The sequence below is a fragment of the Macaca nemestrina genome, chromosome 17 (assembly GCF_043159975.1).
Source record: "Macaca nemestrina isolate mMacNem1 chromosome 17, mMacNem.hap1, whole genome shotgun sequence".
In the NCBI taxonomy this organism is placed as follows: Eukaryota; Metazoa; Chordata; class Mammalia; order Primates; family Cercopithecidae; genus Macaca; species Macaca nemestrina.
In genome coordinates, this window is record NC_092141.1 from 15711496 (window position 1) to 15734680 (window position 23185).

General features: G+C 45.8%; 1 protein-coding gene across 1 annotated transcript in view; it reads right to left on the reverse strand.

Moving 5' to 3' along the window:
• Positions 1-3336: 3336 nt before the first annotated feature.
• The window catches only part of LOC105473511 (trans-golgi network vesicle protein 23 homolog C), a 66153-nt gene continuing 46304 nt past the window's right edge, over positions 3337-23185 (reverse strand). The window contains exon 6 of the mRNA XM_011727326.3: positions 3337-3662. Coding sequence (XP_011725628.2) covers positions 3337-3662 — 326 coding nt within the window. The remainder of the gene's footprint in view (positions 3663-23185) is intronic.

Genomic DNA, 23185 nt, shown 5'->3' on the forward strand with positions numbered 1-23185 from the left:
TCTTCCTCCCTGACGAATCTTCCTCTAGGATATGTGGGGTTATAATTTGCCCTCAGAGATGCAGGTGCCCCAGGGGTCTCCTTTAACACATGAAAAGCCGGTCTCTGCCACATGCCAGGATGCCTGTGAATATCACAGAGGCCACCCTAACCCTGTCACAGACCTTCCCTGCTCTGGTGGCTATTAATTCTCCTGAGAAAAACCTCTGCTGGTCGGAGCCCACATTTTGTTCAGGGATCCAACCTGGGCTATCGTCCCAGCTCCAGGAAAGAAGCAGCTGTGTGCCTTCTCTGCTTCTATTCTGATTTTTTTTTTTTTTTCTGAGATGGCATCTCGCTCTGTCGCCTAGGCTGGAGTACAGTGGCACAATCTTGGTTCACTGCAACCTCCACCTCCTGGGTTCAAGCGATTCCTGCCTCAGCCTCGCGAGTAGCTGGGATGACAGGTGCACGCTACCACGATGGGCTAATTTTTGTATTTTTAGTAGAGATGGGGTTTCACCATATTGGTCAGGCTGGTCTCAAACTCCTGACCTCGTGATTTGCCCGCCCAGGCCTCCCAAAGTGCTGGGATTACAGGCGTGAGCCACCACACCCGGCCCAGTCTGATTTTTTAAAAACTGTCCTACATATCAACCCAGCACGTTACCACCTGTTTCAACCAATTTGTATTGGATGTGGTGGGCAGAAAGTGTTAAGCTGTGCGGTATATTATGAAATATGACCAGCCCACCCTGGAACACTTTGCAAGGCTCTATCACCCCCACATCCTACTTAACCCTTATAGCTATCCCAGGAGAGCCCACTCCCCCCAACATTGTAGAGACAACAGAACTGCTGCACAAAAAACAGAACATAAGCAACTTGGTCAAGATCACCGAAGCAACTGGGATTCGAACTGGGAGTCAGGACTTGCCTGACTCCAAATCCCAGCTATTAACACCTCACTCTGCTTCATCAGGAGGAGAGAAAAATTACGTAAGCCAAGGAGAGGTAGGTTACACGGGAAGAAAATAAAGAGGGGAAGTGAGTGATCTCAGCCATGGAAGATTTGACAATTCAGGCCATGCATGCAATGCTTATTATTATGGTAGACTTGCTATTTGACCTCTTCGAACTTGTGAGATCACTTTTATTGTATAATTTACTTATTCATTCTTCCACTAAGAATTTGCTGAAAAATTACCATGTGTGAAAATGTCTTGTAAGCTCTTTTTTTTTTTTAACCCCAAGACAGAGTCTTGCTCTGTCACCCAGAGTTGGAGTGCAATGGCATGATCTCGGCTCACTGCAACCTCCGCCTCCCAGGTTCAAGCAATTCTCCTGCCTCAGCCTCCCAAGTAGCTGCGATTACAGGCGTGCGCCACCACACCAGGCTAATCTTTGTATTTTTAGTAGAGATGGGTTTTCGCCATGTTGGCCAGGCTGGTCTCGGACTCCTGACCTCATGATCCACCCACTTCGGCCTCCGAAAGTGCTGGGATTACAGGCGTGAGCCACCGCATAGGGCCACAATTATTAATTTTTAAACCTTGTGAGAGATGCAAAAGACTTCTGCCCTTAAGGAATTTATAACTTGTTGAACCTAGAATATGTATTTCCCTTCTATTTCTTAGAACAAAAATCAAGCATCCTCTAATAAGAGTGGGAAGGTACAGGATGTAGCTAAAGCATTTCTGTCAAGGTTTTCCCACTGTCCCTTCTTATTCATCACTGTCCCTTCCTGTTGACTCATTTCAACTTGGGATTCACTATGACCACTAGATCCTTTTCCTCTCTATTTCTCTTGAAGTTCATTCTACCACTTGGACATTATTTAATCCCATATTCACAATGCCTACCTTCTCAATCTTTAATTGACTTGGTGAGCTATTAGCAAGAGTTCTATTTCACCCAACGACTCACGGAGGAAAGAAGAGAACCTCACATTTGTGGGACTGGCCTCGGTATTCACTCAGGAGCTGTAGTACTAATAGCCACCCCTCAGAGAGTCCTTGGGGAAAGTGAGGCATAACAGAGAGGCTAACTGCAGTAAGTGGGCTGAGACTGGCCTGGTTGCTCTGAGCCTTTTCTGCCACTCATTTCTATCAAAAGACTGCCTTTAGGAGCAACGGAGGTTAATGAAGTTGTCCACAGTGGGGCAGCCAGCAGTAGTGGGATTGAAGTGGAAATCATGTGAGTTAGGTGAAAAAGTAGAAACTGGCCAGATTCAGGGAGCTGCCACCCAGCTGGAGAACAGGTGTGACCTGTCAGTGGGCAGAGCTGCACAAGGCCAGATCCTCTCCCTCCTTAGTCACGAAGGCGCCCCCTGGCTCCAAGAGGTGGAGGGAGAACCAGATCTCAGTCCCCAGGCCTGAGAGGGGTCACCACTGAGGCACTGCCCGGGAGGGAGCTCACAGGCCTCATCACCCGCCCCCCCAATCTCTCTCCATGTCCTTCCCGCCCTGACCTCCTTCAACGGTGTCATCACTCGGCCTGTTAGACACTAAGTAGTAAAACTGGTCAACCTATAAAACTACTTGTCATTACGAAGGCCCAGAAAAAGATAAAAGATGAAATTAAATGGGGGAGAGGGACACAAGAGGGTGATTGAAAAAAAACACAGATAATTTCTGGAACTGGATCTGTTAAGCCTTACCCATTAGTCCCCGCCCTCGGAAGTAGGAGCCTGTCATTCTGTAAAGGGACACAGCCACACGCAGAGGGGAGGGTAGAGGCCTCCACCCCTTCCCTCTTCGTCCCCGCCTAGGAGGGACTGTGGTGCCAGTAAAAGAGGGACTGGCTGGCCCGGAGCCTTGGGGATCCCCTCCTTTGTCTGGAACCCTCTGGCTCACCGCATCCTTCCTTGGGGCCGCACGGCCCTGCCCCGCAGACCAGGCGTGCTGGGGGTTGCTCGGCCAATGCAGGAAAGCGAGCGCTTGCGGGGACCGCGCTGCTGCCTCTCCTCCGCCCTTTTCCCCTTAGTTTTTCAAGTTTCTTGTTCTCTCTCGCTCCGCTCTCTCTCTCTCCTCCCTCTCTCCCTGTCCCTCCTCTCTCTTCCCTCTCTCCTCTCTCTCCTCTCTCTTTCTCCTCTCTCTCCTTTCTCTCTCTCTCTCCTCTCTCTACTCTCTCCCCTGTCTCCTCTCTCTCTCTCCTCTCTCCCCTCTCTTCTCTCTCTCCTCTCTCTCTCCCTGTCTCTTCTCTCTCTTCCCTCTCTCCTCCCTCTCTCTCCCTGTCTCTCCTCTCTCTTCCCTCTCTCCTCTCTCTCCTCTCTCTCTCTCCCCCCGCCAAGAGGAGCTTCAGATTTGTGGGTTGTTTTTAATGCATTCCAGATGCCAGAAGAAATTTTGGCCCGGGCTCACCAGTTCCTCTGCAATTGGGACTCCCCCCACCTCCCCGCCGGGCCCAAAAGCCGCAGGGAGAGAAATAGGCGGGCGGGCGCCATCTGTTGGCAGCTGCCTGGAGCCGCACGAAGAGGTGGAGGACTAAGGCGGGGCGCAGGTTTCCTGTAAAGAGCCGGATCCGTGATCCTGGTGAAACAATTAATGTCTGCCGGATGAAACATCCTCCAGGGATGGCCAGAGCAGCGGCTCACGCCTGTTATCCCAGCGCTTTGGAAGGCGGAAGCGGGAGGATCTCTTGAACTCAAGAGTTTCAGACTAGCCTGGGCAATGTGGCGAGACCCTGTCTCTACAAAAACTAAAATAAAAATAAATTCGCCAGGTGTAGTGGCACGCCTGTGGTCCCAGCTACTTGGGAGGCCAAGATGGGAGGATCGCTTCAGCCCAGGAGGTTGAAGCTGCAGTGAGCTGTGACCACGCCACTGCACTCCAGCCTGGGCGACAGAGCAAGATCATGTTTCAAAGAAAGTCCTTGAGGCAAGAGGTGATATGCTTTAGAACTCCTCAGTCCTAGACATGAACAGTGAACGGGGACTGAAGATTGTTGGAGCATGGTGCAGAGAACCCTCCTGGTCTCGTTTTGCTGCCTCATTATGTTCTATTTCAACTTTCAAAAAAATTTACTGGCATTAGAATGTCGAAAACTTGGTGACATTAGAATGTGAAATTCTTTGAAGGATGGAGATTTTTGCCTTCAGTTTCATGTTCACCAAAATAAGCTATCAGAATATTCTGTGCAAGTTAATTTATAAGTATATGGTTTGGTGAAATCTAATATAGAGGAGAGGGAAATGTAAAGTAAATGAAGCAAGTGGAAATCAATAGTTGTTATGGTTAGGAAAAGGCCATCATAATGCTTTTCATGGCTAGCATGCAGGCCACCGAAGTTCTATCCCAAACAGAAGGAAGCTCTTGTAGGATGGTGAGTTATGGTAGAGTTCTAGGAGGAGTGGGTGTCAGCCTGTTGGAAGGGGGAAGGGAAGGGCTAGGAAGGGTGGAGGAAGTGAATGAAGTTCCAAAGCCAGGAAGCTAGGCACAACCCGGTGAGTAGTACCAAAACCTAAGGATGGTTTCTCAGGGACGCTCAGAAAAAAGAGCCCAGTCTCCTGAGAGCAAGCGTGCAGCCCTGACTCCACATTTTCCCCTGAACATGGTCCTGTCCACCAAATCAGGCCTGAGGATCCCGAAACACCTCCAGGCCCTGGGCCCTCACCCACTAGACAGCCCAGGAACCAGGGGTCTAGGCCTGAATCATGGGAAGCTCTGGTACTGGGCTTGATGTTCCTGCATTTTCAACAGGAACAAGACTTTGTGATGTGTGAGTTTTCATTCCCTTTCTCCCTCCCTCTTCCTCTTAGAGCCACCTTTGTCTTTGCCAATTTGTCCCTGGGGTTTGGTGACACAGAGGCAGTGGCCAGAAAAGAGAGGCAGAATTGGAGTCCTGGTCATGGGGGTTTTGCTTCTGGACAAAGCTAAGATTCACTTGGATATGAACATAAAAACAAGGAGTTGCTGGAAGAGAAGAGCTGCACTTCAGATGGGTTTATTCAGAGCTGAGAGCACGGAAGATGAGGCGGCTTTGGAAATCAGCTGCAGTAGCGTAGGGGATACTGAGAATCATTTCAATAAAGACAATTTTAAGAGACAGGGTCTCGTGCTGTGATCCAGGCTGAAGTGCAATGGGGCAATCACAGCTCACTGAAGCCACAACCTCTTGGGCTCAAGTTGGGACTACAGGCACGCACCACCATGCCCACCTCATTTTTTAAATTTTTTTGTAGAGACAAGGTCTCACTATTTTGCCCAGCTTGATCTCAAAACTCCTAGCCTCAAATGATCCTCTCTCCTCAGCCTCCCAAAGTGCTGAGATTACAGGTGTGAGCCACTGTGCCCCACGGAGGATGAGGTTTATAAGGTGATTTCTGGTGCATCAAGAAGGTATTTTCCTCCCCTCCCTCTGACCTTCGGGGGCTTCTTGAGGGACCAAAAATTGGAAGGTACTTTCCATTGATCTTCTGGAAGAAGGACAGGGTCCAATAAAATCGCTGTTTATTTGAGTCAGCATCACGCATAGCCCAGGCCACACGGACCCCCAGTTATATTCTGATTACACATTCAATGCATGTGTGTTCTCAGCACTGAAGAGGTAGTGGTACTGAAGGCAGCCCATGGAGCTATAGTCCTAGATGTTTTATTCCTTTAATATTTAAAGCAAACCTATCCAGCAAAACAGCAAAACAGAGGAGGCGAAAACAACGACAACAAAACCCTGCATGTCAGTTTTTAGCAAAAATCTGGACTATATATCTTTCCGAGATTCGTGGAAATCTTTGATCCAAGGTGGTGGTGTTGAGCCTGTGGGTGGGCTGGAAGTTTGCTGGTGGACCTACAAGGCTGTGGAGCGCATGTCAGTTCTCCCACCAGTCTCAGGCAGTGACGCCTAGTGGTTTAGAGCACAGCCTCTAGATCGAGACATTCCTGGGTTCAAATCCCAGCACTGTTGCTTCCTTCTTGTATAACTCAAGAAAGTCTTGGCTTTTGCACATGCCGCCACCGCCGGGAGCCCCATACTGTCAGCCGTGGTCAACCCCACCATGTTCTTCAGCATCGCCGTCGACGGCGAGCCCTTGGGCTGCACCTCCTTTGAGCTGTTTGCAGACAAGGTTCCAAAGACAGCAGAAAACTTTCATGCTCTGAGCACTGGAGAGAAAGGATTTGGTTTTAAGGGTTCCTGCTTTCATAGAATTATTACAGAGTTTATGTGTCAGGGCGGTGACTTCACATGCCATAATGGCACTGGTGCCAAGTCCATCTACAGGGAGAAATTTGATGACGAGGACTTCATCCTAAAGCATACAGGTCCTGGCATCCTGTCCGTGGCAAATGCGGAACCCGATACAAACAGTTCCCAGTTTTTCATCTGCACTGCCAAGACAGAGTGGTTGAATGGGAAGTGGGTGGTCTCTGGCAAGGTGAGAGAAGGCAAGAATATTGTGGAGGCTATGGGGCGCTTTGGGTCCAGGAATGGCAAGACCAGCAAGAAGAGTTGTCAGAGACCAGTTGTCCAGCTGACTGTGGACAACTCTAATAAGTTTCACTTGTGTTTTATCTTAACCACCAGACCATTCCTTCTGTAGCTCAGGGGAGCACCCTTCACCCCATTTGCTCACACTATCCTGTCATCTTTGTGTTCTCACTGCAGTTCCCTTTGGGTTCCATGTTTCCTTGCTCCCTTCCATGCCTAGCTGGATTGCAGAGTTAAGTTTATTATTATGAAATAAAAATTAAATAACAAAAAAAAAGAAAGCCTTTATCTTCTTATGCCCCCTCTTCTTATCTGTACAGTGGGGATAAAAGTAGTACCACTTCTTTCGAGTTCATGTAAGGAGTAAATGAATGAGTAGGTGAAAGTGTTAGTGCAGTGACTGCCTTATTGTAATGTTTATTAAGTGCTAGTTACTAGACAGGCAAAGAGAACCATCTCTTGACATAGGCAGGCTCAGGACCTTTGTAAACACTTGTGGTCTGACCATTCAGTCAGATCAACCCAGAGGCCAAGCTGCACACGTGTCCCATGGACTGACTGCATCCCTAGGAGGTACTCTTCTGCTGGGTTGAAGGCATCTCTCAGTTGGTGAGGACTGGCTCCAATGACCTCCACCCACCCTGGGGTACTCTGATTCTCCTGCCCACTTCCCTGTAACAGCCACCCCACTTGCCCCTCATTGCAGATGAGAAAGGAAGGAAAAACAGAGCTGGGCTGCTGTGGTCTTTGTCGTGTCCTCAAAGCCCTCTGGAAGGAATAGAGAGAGATCAAAGGCTGAGGCTCTCCACCCAGACCCCATGTAATTGCCCGGCCAAAATGGACCAAGGTAGGCAGCATCCTGCTCAGATCCTGTAGGTACTCACACACCCTGCCCCCACCTGGCCAGGAGCACTCCTCCTGTTTCTCAGGGAACTAGGGAGTCCCAACTTCCAGTCGTTCTTCCGTTGAGACTCACATGCCCTCGCTCCCCTCCCTGTGGCTTCGCTGGTGCTTCTCACCATACCCAAAGCTCCACCACCTTACTGAGTCATGCATTTACATTATGCGGTGCTGCTCTGGGGCCAGGAAAATGACCCACTAATAGAGCTTACCAACAAGCACTGGCCAAGATATGGTTGTAATGTTTAAAAACACGCTGGGTATTTCTGGATCTACTTCTTGGTCTTGTCTCTTATCGCTATTTCCTTCCCTGTGTTCCTCGTGCCTCTAACATGAAGGGTAATTTCACTGCAGCCCCAGCCTCTCCAGTGTTTACCCCCTGGTAAACTGGGGGCACTTGCCAGGCAGAGAGACCCCGATGAGTCCCTGCACTGGGGACAGAAAATGTTCTGACTTCAATTGTTATTTATCTCATTTTTTAACTTCTATTTTGGGGTATGTTTTAGATTTACATAATGGCACAGTAATAGCTGTTTACATTAATAAATAAATACGCAGTTACTGAGGATGCATGAGCAAATGTGGAAGGGCACAATTTTAAAGATTTGGCGGCCAGTGTCCTGGCCCACAGCACCCGTCTGTCATTCTCTGATCTGGCTTCAGGGAGGTTTCCTTGCTATATCAGCTCCCAGAGTTGTTCTCCAACCAGAGTAATAGGCACAACCTCTAACAGAGGGAAGTGCCTGGCACCAACCAACCAATCAGAGGGACCTGGAGGCTCCGGGCTCAGCCCACGTAAATCCCTTAGTTGCTGGACTGAGGGGGGATGGCAGGGGGACAGCCCAGGTGACAGGATGCACTTGGGAGGCCTGGAGCAGCTGCTGGTTACAACTAGTCAGGAAATACTTTAGAAAGTTGACAGCCAGGAGTGCTGAATATCAGCGCTGACCGCACCTTCCTTCCAAGTGGTGATGCCTACCACCTGCACCTTTACGAGTTTCTTGGTCTTTGCTTATACAGATTCCTGAGAGTAAAATGCCCTTCCACCTTTCCTCTGCCTATTAAAATTCCACTCATCTGGCTGGGCACAGTTCACACCTGTAGTCCCAGCACTTTGGGAGGCCAAGGTGAGAGGATCGCTTAAGCCCAGGAGATGGAGGCTGCAGTGAGCCATGATTGTGCCACTGCACTCCAGCCTGAGCGACAGAGCAAGGGAGAAAAAACAGAAAAATCCACTCCTCCTTCAAGCTCTAGCTCAGATCCTCCCCTATCAGGGAGAACCCGCTGATGCTCCAGGTTAGAAGGAAGTGCTCCTTCCCTGGCTCACATGGCATGCCCTCACTTAGCTCTTACTGTGCTCTTGCCTCACCCTGAAGGCAGTCTGTAAGTTCCTTGAAGGGAGAAACTATTATATTTCAGCAAACCTAAGATGCCATGGTTGTAAAATGCATCATTGTTTTATGTACCTATAAGAAAGAAAAGAACCTGCCAATGGGCTATGAGTGGTAAGACATACTCTGATTTCGGAGACCTTGACATGTTTTTAAAAACAGCAAAAGTGCTACTTAGAATGAATGACATGTGGTGGCCAGCTGGCCTGTGTCTCTGCATCGCCCATGTCTAGAATTGCGTTTGATTTGCAGCAAGCATTCAGGAAATGTTTCTGTTTGCTTTTTTCGGGGTTCTAGTGAGGAGTTCCAGAGGAGGAAGTAGAGAGGAGAGCTGGGCTGGAGGAAGATGATGGTGAGACCTGAGGGACTAAGACTTGAGCTAACAAACAAATCAACGAGAAAAAAGCAAACAACCACATAAAAAGCGGGCCAAGGACACAAACAGACACTTATCAAGACAAGACGTACAAGCAGCCAATAAACATGAGAAAATGCTCAATATCACTAATTATCAAAGAGATGCAAGTCAAAACCAATGAGATACCATCTCACACCAGTCAAAATGGCTACTATTAAGTCAAAAAATACCAGATGTTGGCCAGTCTATGGAAAAAAGGGAATGCTTATACACGACTGGTGAGAACAGCTGGCTAAGAGCCCAGTCACCTTAGTCATAGTTTCAACTCTGCAATGGCCTGTATGTCACCAAAAGCCACTAATTCCTCTAAGATTCCCCATATTAAATGAGACAATAGGATAAGAATAACTACCATTTACCAAGTTCTAGCAATATGTCAATGCTTTTATACATATCCATGTATTTTCTTTAAAAAGCAGAAAAGCAGTATCACTGGCCCTTTTTATTTTTAAAAAGATAATGGGGCCGGGTGCAGTGGCTTATGCCTGTAATCCCAGCACTTTGGGAGGCCAAGGCAGGCAGATCACAAGGTCAAGAGTTCGAGACCAGCCTGGCCAACATGATGAAACTCCATCTCTAAAAATACAAAAATTAGGCCAGGCGCGGTGACTCACGCCTGTAATCCCAGCACTTTAGGAGACCGAGGCGGGCAGATCATGAGGTCAGGAGATCGAGACCATCCTGGCTAACATGGTGAAACCCGATCTCTACTAAAAAATACAAAAACTTAGCCAGGCGTGGTTGTAGGTGCCTGTAGTCCCAGCTACTAGGGAGGCTGAGGCAGGAGAATGGCATGAACCCAGGAGGCGGAGCTTGCAGTGAGCTGAGATCATGCCATTGCACTCCGGCCTGGGTGAAAGAACGAGACTCCATCTCAAAGAAAAAAAATAATAATAAAAATACAAAAATTAACTGGACGTGGTGGCAGGCGCCTGTAATCCCAGCTACTTGGAAGGCAGAGGCAGGAGAATCATTTGAACCTGGGAGGCAGAGGTTGCAGTGAGCTGAGATCGCGCCATTGCACTCCAGCCTGAGTGACAGGGCAAGACTCCATCTCAAAAAATAAAAAAGAAAGATAATGGAAGAGGCAGCCACCCACAGGTCATGGGATCTTGGACAAGCCCCTTCCTGCATTTCATAGCTAAGGAAACAGGATCATAAATGTTAATCACAGGTACCCACAGTAGAGAGGTTTTATGAAAATAAAATACAAGACCAAATTCAAAGAGCTTTAAAAACCACAGAGCCAGACAAATGTGAGAGGTTATTATGAGCAAACAATGACATTACAGAAGTGAAAGTGCTCAGTGCCATCAAGAACAAGGGCTCTATTTCACTCCCATGTGTCACCATAATAAAGACAGAGTCCCTGATTTCAAAGGCATCAATTTTGCCCCACTGGAAGCCTTTGGAAAATGTTAAAATTGTAATTCATTAATAGAGCAGCATCCTAAAAGTTCCTGCCATTTCCAGGAATCCAAACAACTGGTTTTAGGTCCTAAAGAATTGGAATCATTAAGAAATTTAAAGTACTAATAGAGTTTCTGGTAGTCCTACAAGTTTAGGTTTCTACATGGTTAAGAAACTGAAAGACAGATGATTTTTTAATTGGTTCCATTTTCCCAGTTCTTTTTATTCTAATCCAAGAATTGTTCCAGTCCATATGCTTCCTTCAATCAAAATGTCCCCAAGTTTATGGAATGGGCTTCCCTTGTCCCCACTTAATGGCTCAAGAATACCACTGTTATATTCTTTTTTTCCTTTCAATTTTGTTTTGTGACTCTGGAAAAATACTGGATACTTTCAATATCTAATATGATATGATCTCATGAGAGTTTCATATTATTTTCAATATCTAATATGTAAAATTAAGTAATCTGATATTTTTAATGTTTACTAGCAGACAAATTAATTACAGAAGTCCCAGGAAGACTCAAGGAATTGGAAATTAGGGTTTAATTAGTGGTTACTTAGAACAGCTCTTCTCAAAAATCACCTGGACAACTTGCTGAAACACAAGCTGCTGGGTCTCATCTCCCCAGTTGCTGAGTCAGTAGATCCAGGTGGGACAGCATGATTTGCACTTTTAATAACTTTTAATAACTCCCAGGGAATGGTGAAGGCTGCTTGTCCTGGGACCACCCTTGAGATCCACTTATTTACATGGTTATTGGAAGGGCCAAGAAAGACAAACCACAGAAACCTCCTCTTCTGTCTTTCTTGGGATGTGGGTTGCTCTGGTGTTGAAGTGGGTGGGGTTAGGAAGTGACTGGGAGAGACTGTAAGCCAGGATGACAGGTTTCGTTTTTAAAATCTTTGCCAGAGTTTCCTTCTTTAATCCAGGCTTTATCTCATGAGCAAGAAATCATGAGATCTAAAGTCCTTCTGGCAAGACCAGACTCTAACTCTCTCTATATCACCCTGGGATCCCAAAAGGACCTTCCATAAGAAGAAACAAAGGGGGCCTGGCGCGGTGGCTCAGGCCTGTTACCCCGGCACTTTGGGAGGCCGAGGTGGGTGGATCACGAGGTCAGGAGACCGAGACCATCCTGGCTGACACGGGAAACCCCGTCTCTACTAAAAATACAAAAAAATTATCCAGGCGTGGTGGCGGGCACCTGTAGTCCCAGTTACTCGGGAGGCTGAGGCAGGAGAATGACGTGAACCCGTGAGGCGGAGCTTGCAGTGAGCCGAGATCACTCCACTGCGCTCCAGCCTGGGCGACAGAGCGAGACTCCGTCTCAAAAAAAAAAAAAAAAAAAAAAAAGAAGAAGAAGAAACAAAGGGGACAAGGCTACAGGGGGATGTCACCAGTTCCGGTAACTATGACAACACCCAAACAATCCCTGCAACATTCAAAGGTTCATAAGAAGGGAGAGTCTGTTGTCCCATCTGGTGGCATCCAGTCCCCAAGTGGAAAGCAATCTCTGTTGCTACAATCCCCAAACTACTAGAAGCCATGCTCTCTGCTTTGCATATTGCTGGCTGCACGAACATCATATATATACATATTATACATATGTGTGTATATATCTATGTAAATTTTAAATAGCCCATAGAAGATAATTGATATATCTTTATTACAGATATATATTTCAGATCAGGAAATACTAAGTTACCAACTCCTAAAGTAACCATTTTATTTCAAGCAAGCCAATCCTACTACCATGACCAAACTTAATTGGGCCAAAGAAAGATGCCTGATTAAGGACTATGTCAAATCAAAAGAGAGATAACACACCCACCCCCATGGAGTCCCCTCCTGCTTGGGAAGGCTGAGGACATGGCACAGATGGGCTATGTAGGACGTTAGGCAAATCCCCTCTCCTCTCTGGGCTTTAATTTCTTCTTCTAGAAAGCTAGATTTCATTCTCTCAGAAGCACTTTTGGTTCCGACGGCCATAAACACAGTAACTTTCTGTTCTTTTGCATGCCACTCCTGGGCCCCTTCTCTTTGTACTATGCAAGGAACTTGCCCCATCATCAGATTTGAGTGGGGGAGTTTGGGGGCTCCAGAAGGCCAGGAACAGTCCTTACGAAGCCAAGGCAGACTTCAGAATATACGGTCAGACTCAAATGGCAAGGAGCTTAGACAATGTCACATTGTGGAGTTTAAAAACATGCATTTTTAAGAGCCTGGGCTTACTGAGTCAGCGATCTGGAACATTCTCAAGAGACTAAAAATACCCTGAAAGTGGACTGAATTTTAAACTAGGCTTTAAAAAACTTTCTATGTGAAAACAATTGAGTATTTCTTCTTTAAAACAGTTATCCATTTTCTTTACTTCGATTTTCACAACTGGAATTGGTAAGTACAGAGGAAGCTCCAGCCTGAGATGGGGAATTGAACGTCATGGTTCAAGGGCTGTCCAGTCCTAGCGTCGATAGCAAGGGACGAAGATTTATAACTTTAAATCTCTCAAGCAATTTACATTTTCAAAGCGAAGAGGTAAAATGCTTTCTCTTTTCTTTCTGACAGTTTCAGGATTCTCTTTCATAGCATCAAATAGCAGGACAAAGGGTTCTTTTCAACCAGGAGGTTAGTATCTGCCAAATGCTTAGCTCTTAGCATTGCCTGGCTTTCCCCAGCAAGACATGAGCAGCAGATCTGTAAACGGTCTGAAACATCCAGTAAAATGGATATCTGAGTCCCTAACTATCACCACCCCACTGGCTCCGTGCAACCTTTCCCTAATTCACTCTAAAGTAATACAGAAACATAAAAAAGGCAGTGAAGGAAAGCTACTGTCTGAATCTCAGCATAGAGCAGAAGAAGCTGGATATAGAAAGTGCTTTCCATGATTTTCTCAAGCGTGCTCTGAATGCAGGGGCGGACAGTGAGGGAGGCCCAGAGACCCAGGGCCTGTCACTAACCAGAAAAACCACAGCATTGAGAAGCATCCTCCGCACGTTCCAAGAGAACGTTTTTATCACCGTTTGTGGGGTGCAGCCATTTACTCTGGGCTACTTGCTTAGGAGAGGATGCTGGACTCTCAAGGTGAATATGGCCCATCAATCCGGCAGCAAACACCCTTTTTAAAGCTAAGAATCTTTTTTCAGGTTGGAGCAGCCTTTTCAACTGTCCTGCCTCAGCTGGGACATAACGAAATACCATAGCCTGGGTGGCTTAAACAAGTCAAACGACAATTAAGTAGGGTCACTTCAAAAGAATAGGAAATGTTTATAAACAGACACTCAATCTTTAAAAATAAATATTAGGATTTCTGTTGTAACATTAAACACGTTACCTCTTTTCAACTTAGTACAGCATGTTAAAATGTTTGTAAGACCTATATAGCTGTCTGATTTCTTTACATGGTTAAAGAAGTGCGTGCACGCTCTGGCATTTATTTATGACTTTTAAGAATGACAAAACGGCTAAACTGTATGTGATAGAAAACAAACAGCATGAAAGAAAGGAATAAATGGAAATAAGGAGGAGCACAGTATTCCAAAGGTCAGGGAAATAGGCAAGCTGACATCAGTGTGGCGGAGTATAATGTAGGCAATTTATGGCAAACCTGGCAAAACGGAGAGAGTTCTACAATGTAAACGGTTGGGGGCAAAGATTAAACACATAAAATAACACAAAATCTTGCCATGTCAAAAAGGGTTCACTACTCAGCACTTGAGACCTCTCCTGTTACAAGGGCTACTCACAGGAAATACACATGAAACAAAAAGCCACAGAGGACAACACAAGTGCAAAACTGAGCAATGGGATCCAACCTGAGCCCCTTCTCTGGTGGATGAGACAACAGGGACTTACACATGGCTGCAGCGGACACCAGGAGCGTGCCACCCAGGTCCCCGCGGATCCCTTTCACAGGTTAGGGGCATCTTTCCCCAGCTTCAGTGTGCTTTAGGTTTCCAACAACCCAGAAGTGCAACTCCTTTTTCAAAGATTGTCTTTGGGATTGTATTAGAAACACAGCTGCCAGAATACATAAGCCAGAAGTGGCTAGAAGTGCCCATACCCACAGTGGGCGTGGCCCTGAGTCAATGACTGACAGATGTGAGAGCAAGAAAGCCCTGCTCCCTGAGTCCCAGGGACAAAGGAAAAATGTGCAAAGGTATAACGTACACTCCAGAGTCCACCTGTGCAATCCAGAACTTAGCCTGGAACTCCCTGGAACTTAACCTAAATTTAGACCCCCTCCTACCTAATGCTCCTCCGACTCAACTCTATTCCCCTGGAACCAGAAATGAATCATTTGTGTAGGAATCCTCATGTAAGCATCTGGTCCTGAGGACCTGACCTGAGACAAGCATCCATGTGAACCAGGCACCGGGCCAGACACTGTTGGGGAATTAACCCCTCAGAGGGGAATCCTCCCTCCACTCAGGAAACATACACGCCCAGTTGGGAGCCTGAGACGTGAGCAATGAAAATTGAACTACACGAGATACGATTTTCATGCCGAAAAAGTACTTTGGATTCAGAGGAGAGTGCGAATATGGGTATCGTTATAAATTGTTTTTATTAGTGGAGAATCAGAACCTAGGAAGGCCAGGTGATAGAGGACAAGTCTCTGAATGCCACACTCAAGGAATGGAGACCCTAATGATCCTAAACCCCAGCTTTTACCACGCCCTTCCCTTGCCCCAGGGTCTCCAAATGTCTTCTGGGTGGATTGCAGACCTGAGCAAGATGAGTGAATGACAGGCACAGTGATAGAGTTTAGATCTGTGTCCCTGCCTGTCTCATGTTGAAATGTAATCCCTAAAGATGGAGGTGGGGCCTGGTATCAGGTGACTGGATCATGAGGGTGGCTTCTCATGAATGGTTTAGCACCATCCCCTAGTGCTGTTCCCCTGATAGAGTTATCACAAGATCTGGTTGTTTTAAAAGTATGTGGCACCTCCACCCCCTCTCTTGCTCCTTCCCCTGCCAAGTAGGATGCCTGCTCCCCTTTTGCCTTCTGCCATGAGTAAAAGCTCCCTGAGGCCTCCCCAGAAGCAGATGTTCCCATGCTTCCTGTACAGCCTACAGAACCGTGAGTCAAGTAAACCTCTTTTCTTTGTAAATTACCCAGTCTCAGGTATTTCTTTAGAGCAATGAGAGAACAGACTAATACACACAGCAAGGCCAAAGGCTTCCTGCCGCAGTGCCCAGACAGGAGACAACAGCAAGAATGGAGAAGAAATACAGGTGTTGGTTGTGAAGGAAATCTAGGGGACTTGGTAACGGATGTGACAGGGAGAAGGAAGAGACGGTTAGTACATTAGTCAGCCCAGGCTGTCATAACAATGTTCCCTAGACTGAGTGGATTAAACAACAGAAATGTGTTACTCACAGTTCTGGAGACTGGAAGCCCAAGATCAAGGTGTCAGCAGGGCTGGTTTCCTCTAAGGCCTCTCTCTCCTTGGCTTGTGGATGGCATCTTCTCCCTTTGTCTTCACATGGTCCTTCCTCTGTGTGTAAGTGTGTCCTAATATCCTCTTCTTATGGAACACCAGGCAGACTGAATTAAGGCCTACCCATATGACCTCATTTTATCTTAATCACCTCTTTAAAGATCCTGTCTCAAAATAGTCACCTTGAAAAGTAATGTGGGGTTAGGACTTCAACATATGAATTTGGGGGTGGGGGTGGACAATTCATCCCTTAAAAGTTAGCAAGACTCCATTTGAGGGGATGGCCACACATCCCAAGTATGAACATCCAGCAGGTGTATCACAGACCTGGGCATAAACTTCAGGAGAGAGGCCTTGGCTACAGGAGACTAGAAGATCCTGCTTGCTTGCCCTACTTCAGCAGGGCATCCCACGGTGTGTGCTGTCTGGGAAAACACAGGCATGGCAACTCACCCCAGGTTTGCAAGCTCAGAAACTCAACTGTATCTATTCAAGTGCTGAACAAGCCCCCCATCAGTCAGTTCCCTTGCCAAGCAAACCCCAAAGAGGCTGCTTTATAAATGAGACTGTCTATTTAATAATTTACCCACAGAGATTCCTGGCAGGATAATGCACACCAGTCATTTCCATAGGTCACACCTTTCCATGGACTACTTTGCTGTCTACCCTTTCCACCTCCCTGTCACTCCCCAACTGGTAGTAAACTTTCTGTGGCCTGGGACTGTGTCCCACTCAATCTCATAGCTCTTTTCATTCAGTCCTAAATGTACCTAACTAATACGTGTATCTTCCCCAGCATCTAACACAGTTTCTTTCAGGGATCAGGGGTCAATAAATATGCATCAATAGTTATGCAGAGAAGTGGGTACTGATCTCTTACAGGTTCACAGTAGTTAAGAGCACAGACTTCCATGATCTGCATCTTGTCTTTACCAAGTATTAGGTGTGTGACCGTCCCTGAGTAGAATTAGCTACTCCGTGCCTCAGTTTCCTCATCTTATCCAATAAGGGTGATAATTACTTTTATCATCCACCTCATGAAGTTGTTGTGAGCATTAAATGACTTAATATATGTAGAGGGCTTAGAGTAGCACTCGGTGCACAGTCAACCTATATGAGTGCTGGGAATTGTTTATATCCATCATGTGCTTGACACATTACCTAGGTTGTCTCATTAAACCTCCAAACAATGGTTTGAGGTGGATGTTGCCATCCCACCCTAAAGAGGAGGAAGCCACATCCGATGAAGGTAAGTAACATCCAGATGACTACACAGCTGGCAGGCAGCAGAGACAGAAGGTGAGCTCAGAAGGGCTGAGTCCCACGCCCATTCTCTTCCCACTGCACCATAAGAGAATTCTCACTCAAGAATGTTACCAGCCTCAGCTGGACATGGTGGTTCACACCTGTAATCCCAGTACTTTGGGAGGCCAAGGTGGGTGGATCACGAGGTCAGGAGATTGAGACAATCCTGGCTAACAATGTGAAACCCTGTCTCTACTAAAAGTATTTTTAAAAATTAGCTGGGTGTGGTGGCACGTGCCTGTAGTCCCAGCTACTCAGGAGGCTGAAGCAGGAGAATCCTTGCACCCAGGAGGCAGAGGTTGCAGTGAGCCAAGATCGCACCACTGCACTCCAGCCTAGGTGACAGAGCAATACTCTGTCTCAAAAAAAAAAAAAAAAAAGAATGTTCCCAGCCTGTCACAGAGAACCCCATGGGCATTAAGAGTCAGGAGGTGAAGCCAATACAGCATCAAGATCTACCCAAATATAAGGGGGTTCAGAGATGTGATCATGTCCCAAATCCTACTCTATATGGTTGCAATGCTGCATACTGTGTCAACAGCATATCCAAGCTAAAAAGCTTTTCATGTGCATCATCCAGAAGGCATCCCTAGCATTCAGGAGCCCAAAATGTCCCCCTTGGCGAACCATCAGCATGCCAGCAATACCCATGTAACTCCTACATCTGGAAAGCAGATGACAGTTTGGCTCTCAGCAGCTGGTCAACAAAGTAGACTGTGACTAGGACAGGTTGTCACTGTGCCTTAGAGAATCCTAAGCATTCCCATTCCTTTAGCTCTGGGATGACAAACAGACAGTGTCTGTGCTAACTCTAATTAATTAAAAGTGACTGTCTAGAATCTGTGTTTTCCAAAGAATTCCATGGCTAAGACTGGGCTCAGTAGAGAAGAGCTCCATGATTGACTAGTGATGTCTGCCCGGGATACAAGAGGGAGAGGAGAACACTAGATGAAGGTTTTCCAATCCCTCCTCAGGCCAAATCACCTTGTGATATGGTTTGGCTCTGTGACCTCATTCAACTCTCATCTTAAATTGTAATCCCTACGTGTTGAGGAAGGGACCTGGTGAGGGCAACTGGATCATGGGAGTGGTTTCCCCCATACTGTTCTGGTGATAGTGAGTGAGTTCTCACAAGATCTGATTGTTTAAAGGTGTGTAGCAGTTCCCCACTCTCTCTCACTCTCCTGCCACCATGTAAAACGTGCCTTGCTTTCCCTTCACATGACTGTAAGTTTCCTGAGGCCTCCCCAGCCATGCAGAACTGTCCATTAAACCTCTTCTCTTTATAAATTACCCAGTCTCAGGTGGTTCTTTACAGCAGTGTGAAAACAGACTAATATACTTTTAATTCACTTAGGTATTGAAGAAGCACCTGGTATTCACATACTACCATACTAGAACATGAAAACATGTATATGACATGATCCCTGCCTTCAAGAAAAGACACACAAAGGTAAGAAACCAAACAAAAATATAAATACAAGCCAAGCACGGAGGCTGCTGCCTGTAATACCAGCACTTTGGAAGGGTGAGGCAGGAGGATCACTTGAGCCCAGGAGTTCGAGGCTGCAGTGACCCATGATCATGACACTGTATTCCAGCCTGGGTGACAGAGTAATGATCCCATCTCAAATATATATACACACACACACACACACACACACACACAAATTATGTGGTAAGCATGGGGAAAATTCTCTTTTAAAACCCTGCCTACTCAGTTTTATAAAGGTTGGGGTCTTCAAGGACTCATTTTTCTCAACATGCCTTAAAAGTACTGTCAGTCAGTGGCCAGGCGTGGTGGCTCACACCTGTAATCCCAGCACTTTGGGAGACCGAGGTGGGTGGATCACAAGGTCAGAACATCAAGACCATCCTGGCTAACATGGGGAAACCCCGTCCCTACTAAAAAATACAAAAAATTAGCTGGGCGTAGTGGCAGGCACCTGTAGTCCCAGCTACTCGGAAGGCTGAGGCAGGAGAATGGCGTGAATCCGGCAGGCAGAACTTGCAGTGAGCTGAGGTCATGCCACTGCACCCCAGCCTGGGCGACAGAGCAAGACTCTGTCTCAAACAAACAAAAAAAAGTACTGTCAGTTGGTGACAGCTGCCTTTTATGGAGGCCAAGCTATGCAAACCAAACTATGAAAAACTTTAAGAGTAGAAGGGACCCTGGATGCCATTTAGCTTGGTCACTTGCCACTATGGAAGCTCCTTCAGCAACAACCCAGCATGCTTGCTCAGTGCCTTCATCTACCAGCTGAGGAAGGCTGCCCACTCCAGCCTGATCAACCATGATTGCTGGAAAGTGTTTCCTTGGACTTCACCAAAATCTTCTTCCTCTCATTTCCATCCAGCTGTCCTAAACTCTGTCTTTCAGGGCCATACAGAACACAAACAACCCCTGTTCAACATGACAGTTTTTCTAATCTCTATAGGTGGTTTTCATATTGCCCCTCAGTCTCCTCTACTGCCAGTTAAACAGCCCAAGACTTCTAACTATTTTCCAGATGACATGGTTTCAGATCACCCAGCCTCCCCTGGGCTCCCTTTTTTGGGTCATCTTTGATCTTCTCAACTCAGAGAGGATTTCAGGCTCTGTTTAGATTCCTCCTCCCTTTTCCTCTTGTCAGAAATTGCCTCCAGGTAGAAAGCCAAGGCAATTATAGAGTTCATTTCACTTATGTCCATTTTCCCAGGGATCATAATCATATACTTCCTGAAATAAGTTATTTTATGTATCTTGTCCACTTTCTAGTTACTTACAGTGGGAGGATAAGTGGGAGGTTCTTGTTATCACATTATGGCTGAAACTGGACATCCACACATATTCAAACAAAGCTTTCAATATTTTACCATTAAATGTGATATTATAAACGTTACCCTTAATATTGGGGGCAAGCAGGGGTGCTTGATACCACCATGTCTTTACAAAATTATACTGGAGTACCTAGAGAAAGCAGTAAGGCATAAAAAAATACAAAGATTGGAAATGAAGGAAAAGAATCTGTCATCATTTGCAGTTTCATGTTTGTCTAGATAAAAATCCCAAAATATCTACACAAAAATCCTAAAGTATATACATTTAAAATGAACCTTTAAAAAATGTGATTGCATAAAATACTGCTAATGAAAGCAACAAAAAATGTGAAGCACCCAAAAATAAAGCTAGCCACAAATGGAAAAGACCTCTATAGAGAAAATTATAAAAACTTTACTTGAAGAAATCAAGGACTTAAGAGACATACAATGTTCATGGATCAGAAGATTCAGTATTGCAAAGATGAGAATTCCCCCTACTTGATATATGGTTTCAATGGAGTTATGATCAAAATTCCAGCAGAGCTTTTTTGGTACTTAACAAGTTGATTATAAAATTATTATAATTTATACTAATTAAGTTCATGGGTATTGGTGTAGGGATATTCAAATAGAGAAATATAACTGAAAAGAGAGGCATAAAAGAGAACCACGTATGTAGAGAAACTTAGTTTATGATAGAGTTGGTATTGGAGATCAATGTGAACGGGACAGGTATTTCAATAATTGGTTAGCCATATGGGAAATAAAAAGGAATGTGATTATGTGTTAGTCAGCCATGTTGCTGCAATTATGCTGTGTAACAACTTCCCAAATCTCAGTAGCATATAACAACAAACATATATTTGTCACACAGAGGTCTATAAGTCAGTTGTGGCATACTGCAGGTCAGATCAGGTCTACTCCACATGTCTCTCATCTCTGACCCAAGCTGAAGGAATGTGGCTACCTGGGGCATGCACTTCTCATGTTGCAGGTAAGGAATACACGAGAGTAAATCAAACCACACATTTAAAGTTTCCTATTGTGTGGGACATACATTATATCTGCTCACATTCTAATTACCAAAACAAGTCACGTGGTTAAGCTCAAAGACAGTGGGGAAGTGGAGTATATTCTGCCCAAAATGAATCATGGCACAGGCAGGAAGGAAAGAAAGAATTGTGAGCAAATAATACAAATTACTACAGATGCTAACTCACACCATACCAAAAGAATCAATTTGAGGAGGCTTAAAGACATAACTTATGAAACATTTAAGAGAATATAGGAGAATATCTTTATGTTCTTAGGGTAAGAAAGAGATTCACAAATATGAAACATAAAACAGAAGCTATAAAAGATTGGTAATCTTATTTAAGAGCTGCTATTCATGAGAAGATCAAAGTGAGATAAGACATTCACAATATATATCAGCAGCAAAGAATTAGCATTCAGGAAACACAAAGTACCCCTATAAATAAACAAGGAAAAAATAGACCTATTCACACTAGGAACTTGGTATTTGGCAGAATGGCATCACAAATCAGTGAGGAAAATCTGGATTATTCAGTACAGGGTGCTGATACAACTGGCTGTCTACATGGGGAAAGATAAAATGAGATCCCTACTTCACTCTATATGCCAAGATAAATTCTAAATAATTTTAAAAGCTAAATATGAAAAGCAGCATTTTATAACTTTAAAAGAAAATGTAGAGTATCATTTTACATTGATAAGGAAAGAGTGTTTTAAATGAATATTGAAAAGACAAGTAAGTCATAAAAGTTGGTAAGTTTGGCTACATTTTTTAAAAACATATAAGTTTTTAAAACATATAAGTCCAAAGACTCCTGGCCAAGCATGGTGGCTCACGCCTGTAATCCCAGCACTTTGGGAGGCCAAGGCGGGCAGATCACCTGAGGTCAGGAGTTTCAAACCAGCCTGACCAACATGGTGAAACCCCCTCTCTACAAAAATACAAAAATTAGCCGGGCATGGTGGTTTACGCCTGTGCACCACCAGAGCAAGATTCCCTCTAAAAAGAACAAACCGAACAAACACAAAACTCCCTAAACAATGTTAAAAGTGAAGTTATAGAGCAGAAATTTTTTTTGTTGTTTGTTTTTTGTTTGTTTGTTTGTTTTTGGAGACGTAGTCCCGCTCTGTCGCCCAGGCTGGAGTGCAGTGGAGCGATCTCGGCTCAACTGCAACTTCCCCCTCCCGGGTTCAAGCGATTCTCCTGCCTCAGCCTCCCGAGTAGCTAGAACTATAGGCGCCCGCCGCCAGGCTAATTTTTGGTATTTTAATAGACGGAGTTTCACTGTGTTGCCCAGGCTGGTCTCGAATGCCTGAGCTCAGGAAGTCCGCCCGCCTCGGCCTCCCAAAGTGCTAGGATTACAGGCGTGAGCCACGCTGCCTGGCCTTTTGTGTTTGTTTGTTTGTTTGTTTGTTTGTTTGTTTTTGAGACAGAGTCTCACTCTGTCGCCAGGCTGGAGTGCAATGGCACAATCTTGGCTCACTGCAAACTCCGCCTCCCGGGCTCAAGAGATTCTCCCACTTCATCCTCCCAAGAAGCTGGGATTACAGGTGCCTGCCACCACACCCAGCTAATTTTTGTATTTTTGTAGAGACAGGGTTTCACCATGTTGGCCGGGCTAGTCTTGAACTCTTGACCTCAGGTGATCCACCCGCCTCAGCCTCCCAAAGTGCTGAGATTACAGGCATTAGCCACCGCACCTGGCCGGAAGAATTTTTTTGTTTTGTTTTGTTTTTTTGGTTTTTTTGTTTGTTTGTTTGTTTGTTTTGAGACAGAGTCTCGCTCTGTCTCCCAGGCTGGAGTGCAGTCAGTGGCCGGATCTCAGCTCACTGCAAGCTCCACCTCCCGGGTTCCCGCCATTCTCCTGCCTCAGCCTCCCGAGTAGCTGGGACTACAGGCACCCACCGCCACACCCGCCTAATTTTGTTTTATGTATTTTTAGTAGAGATGGGGTTTCACCATGGTAGCCAGGATGGTCTCAATCTCCTGACCTCATGATTCACCCACCTCGGCCTCCCAAAGTGCTGGGATTACAGGCGTGAGCCACCACGCCCGGCCGCCAGAAGGTATT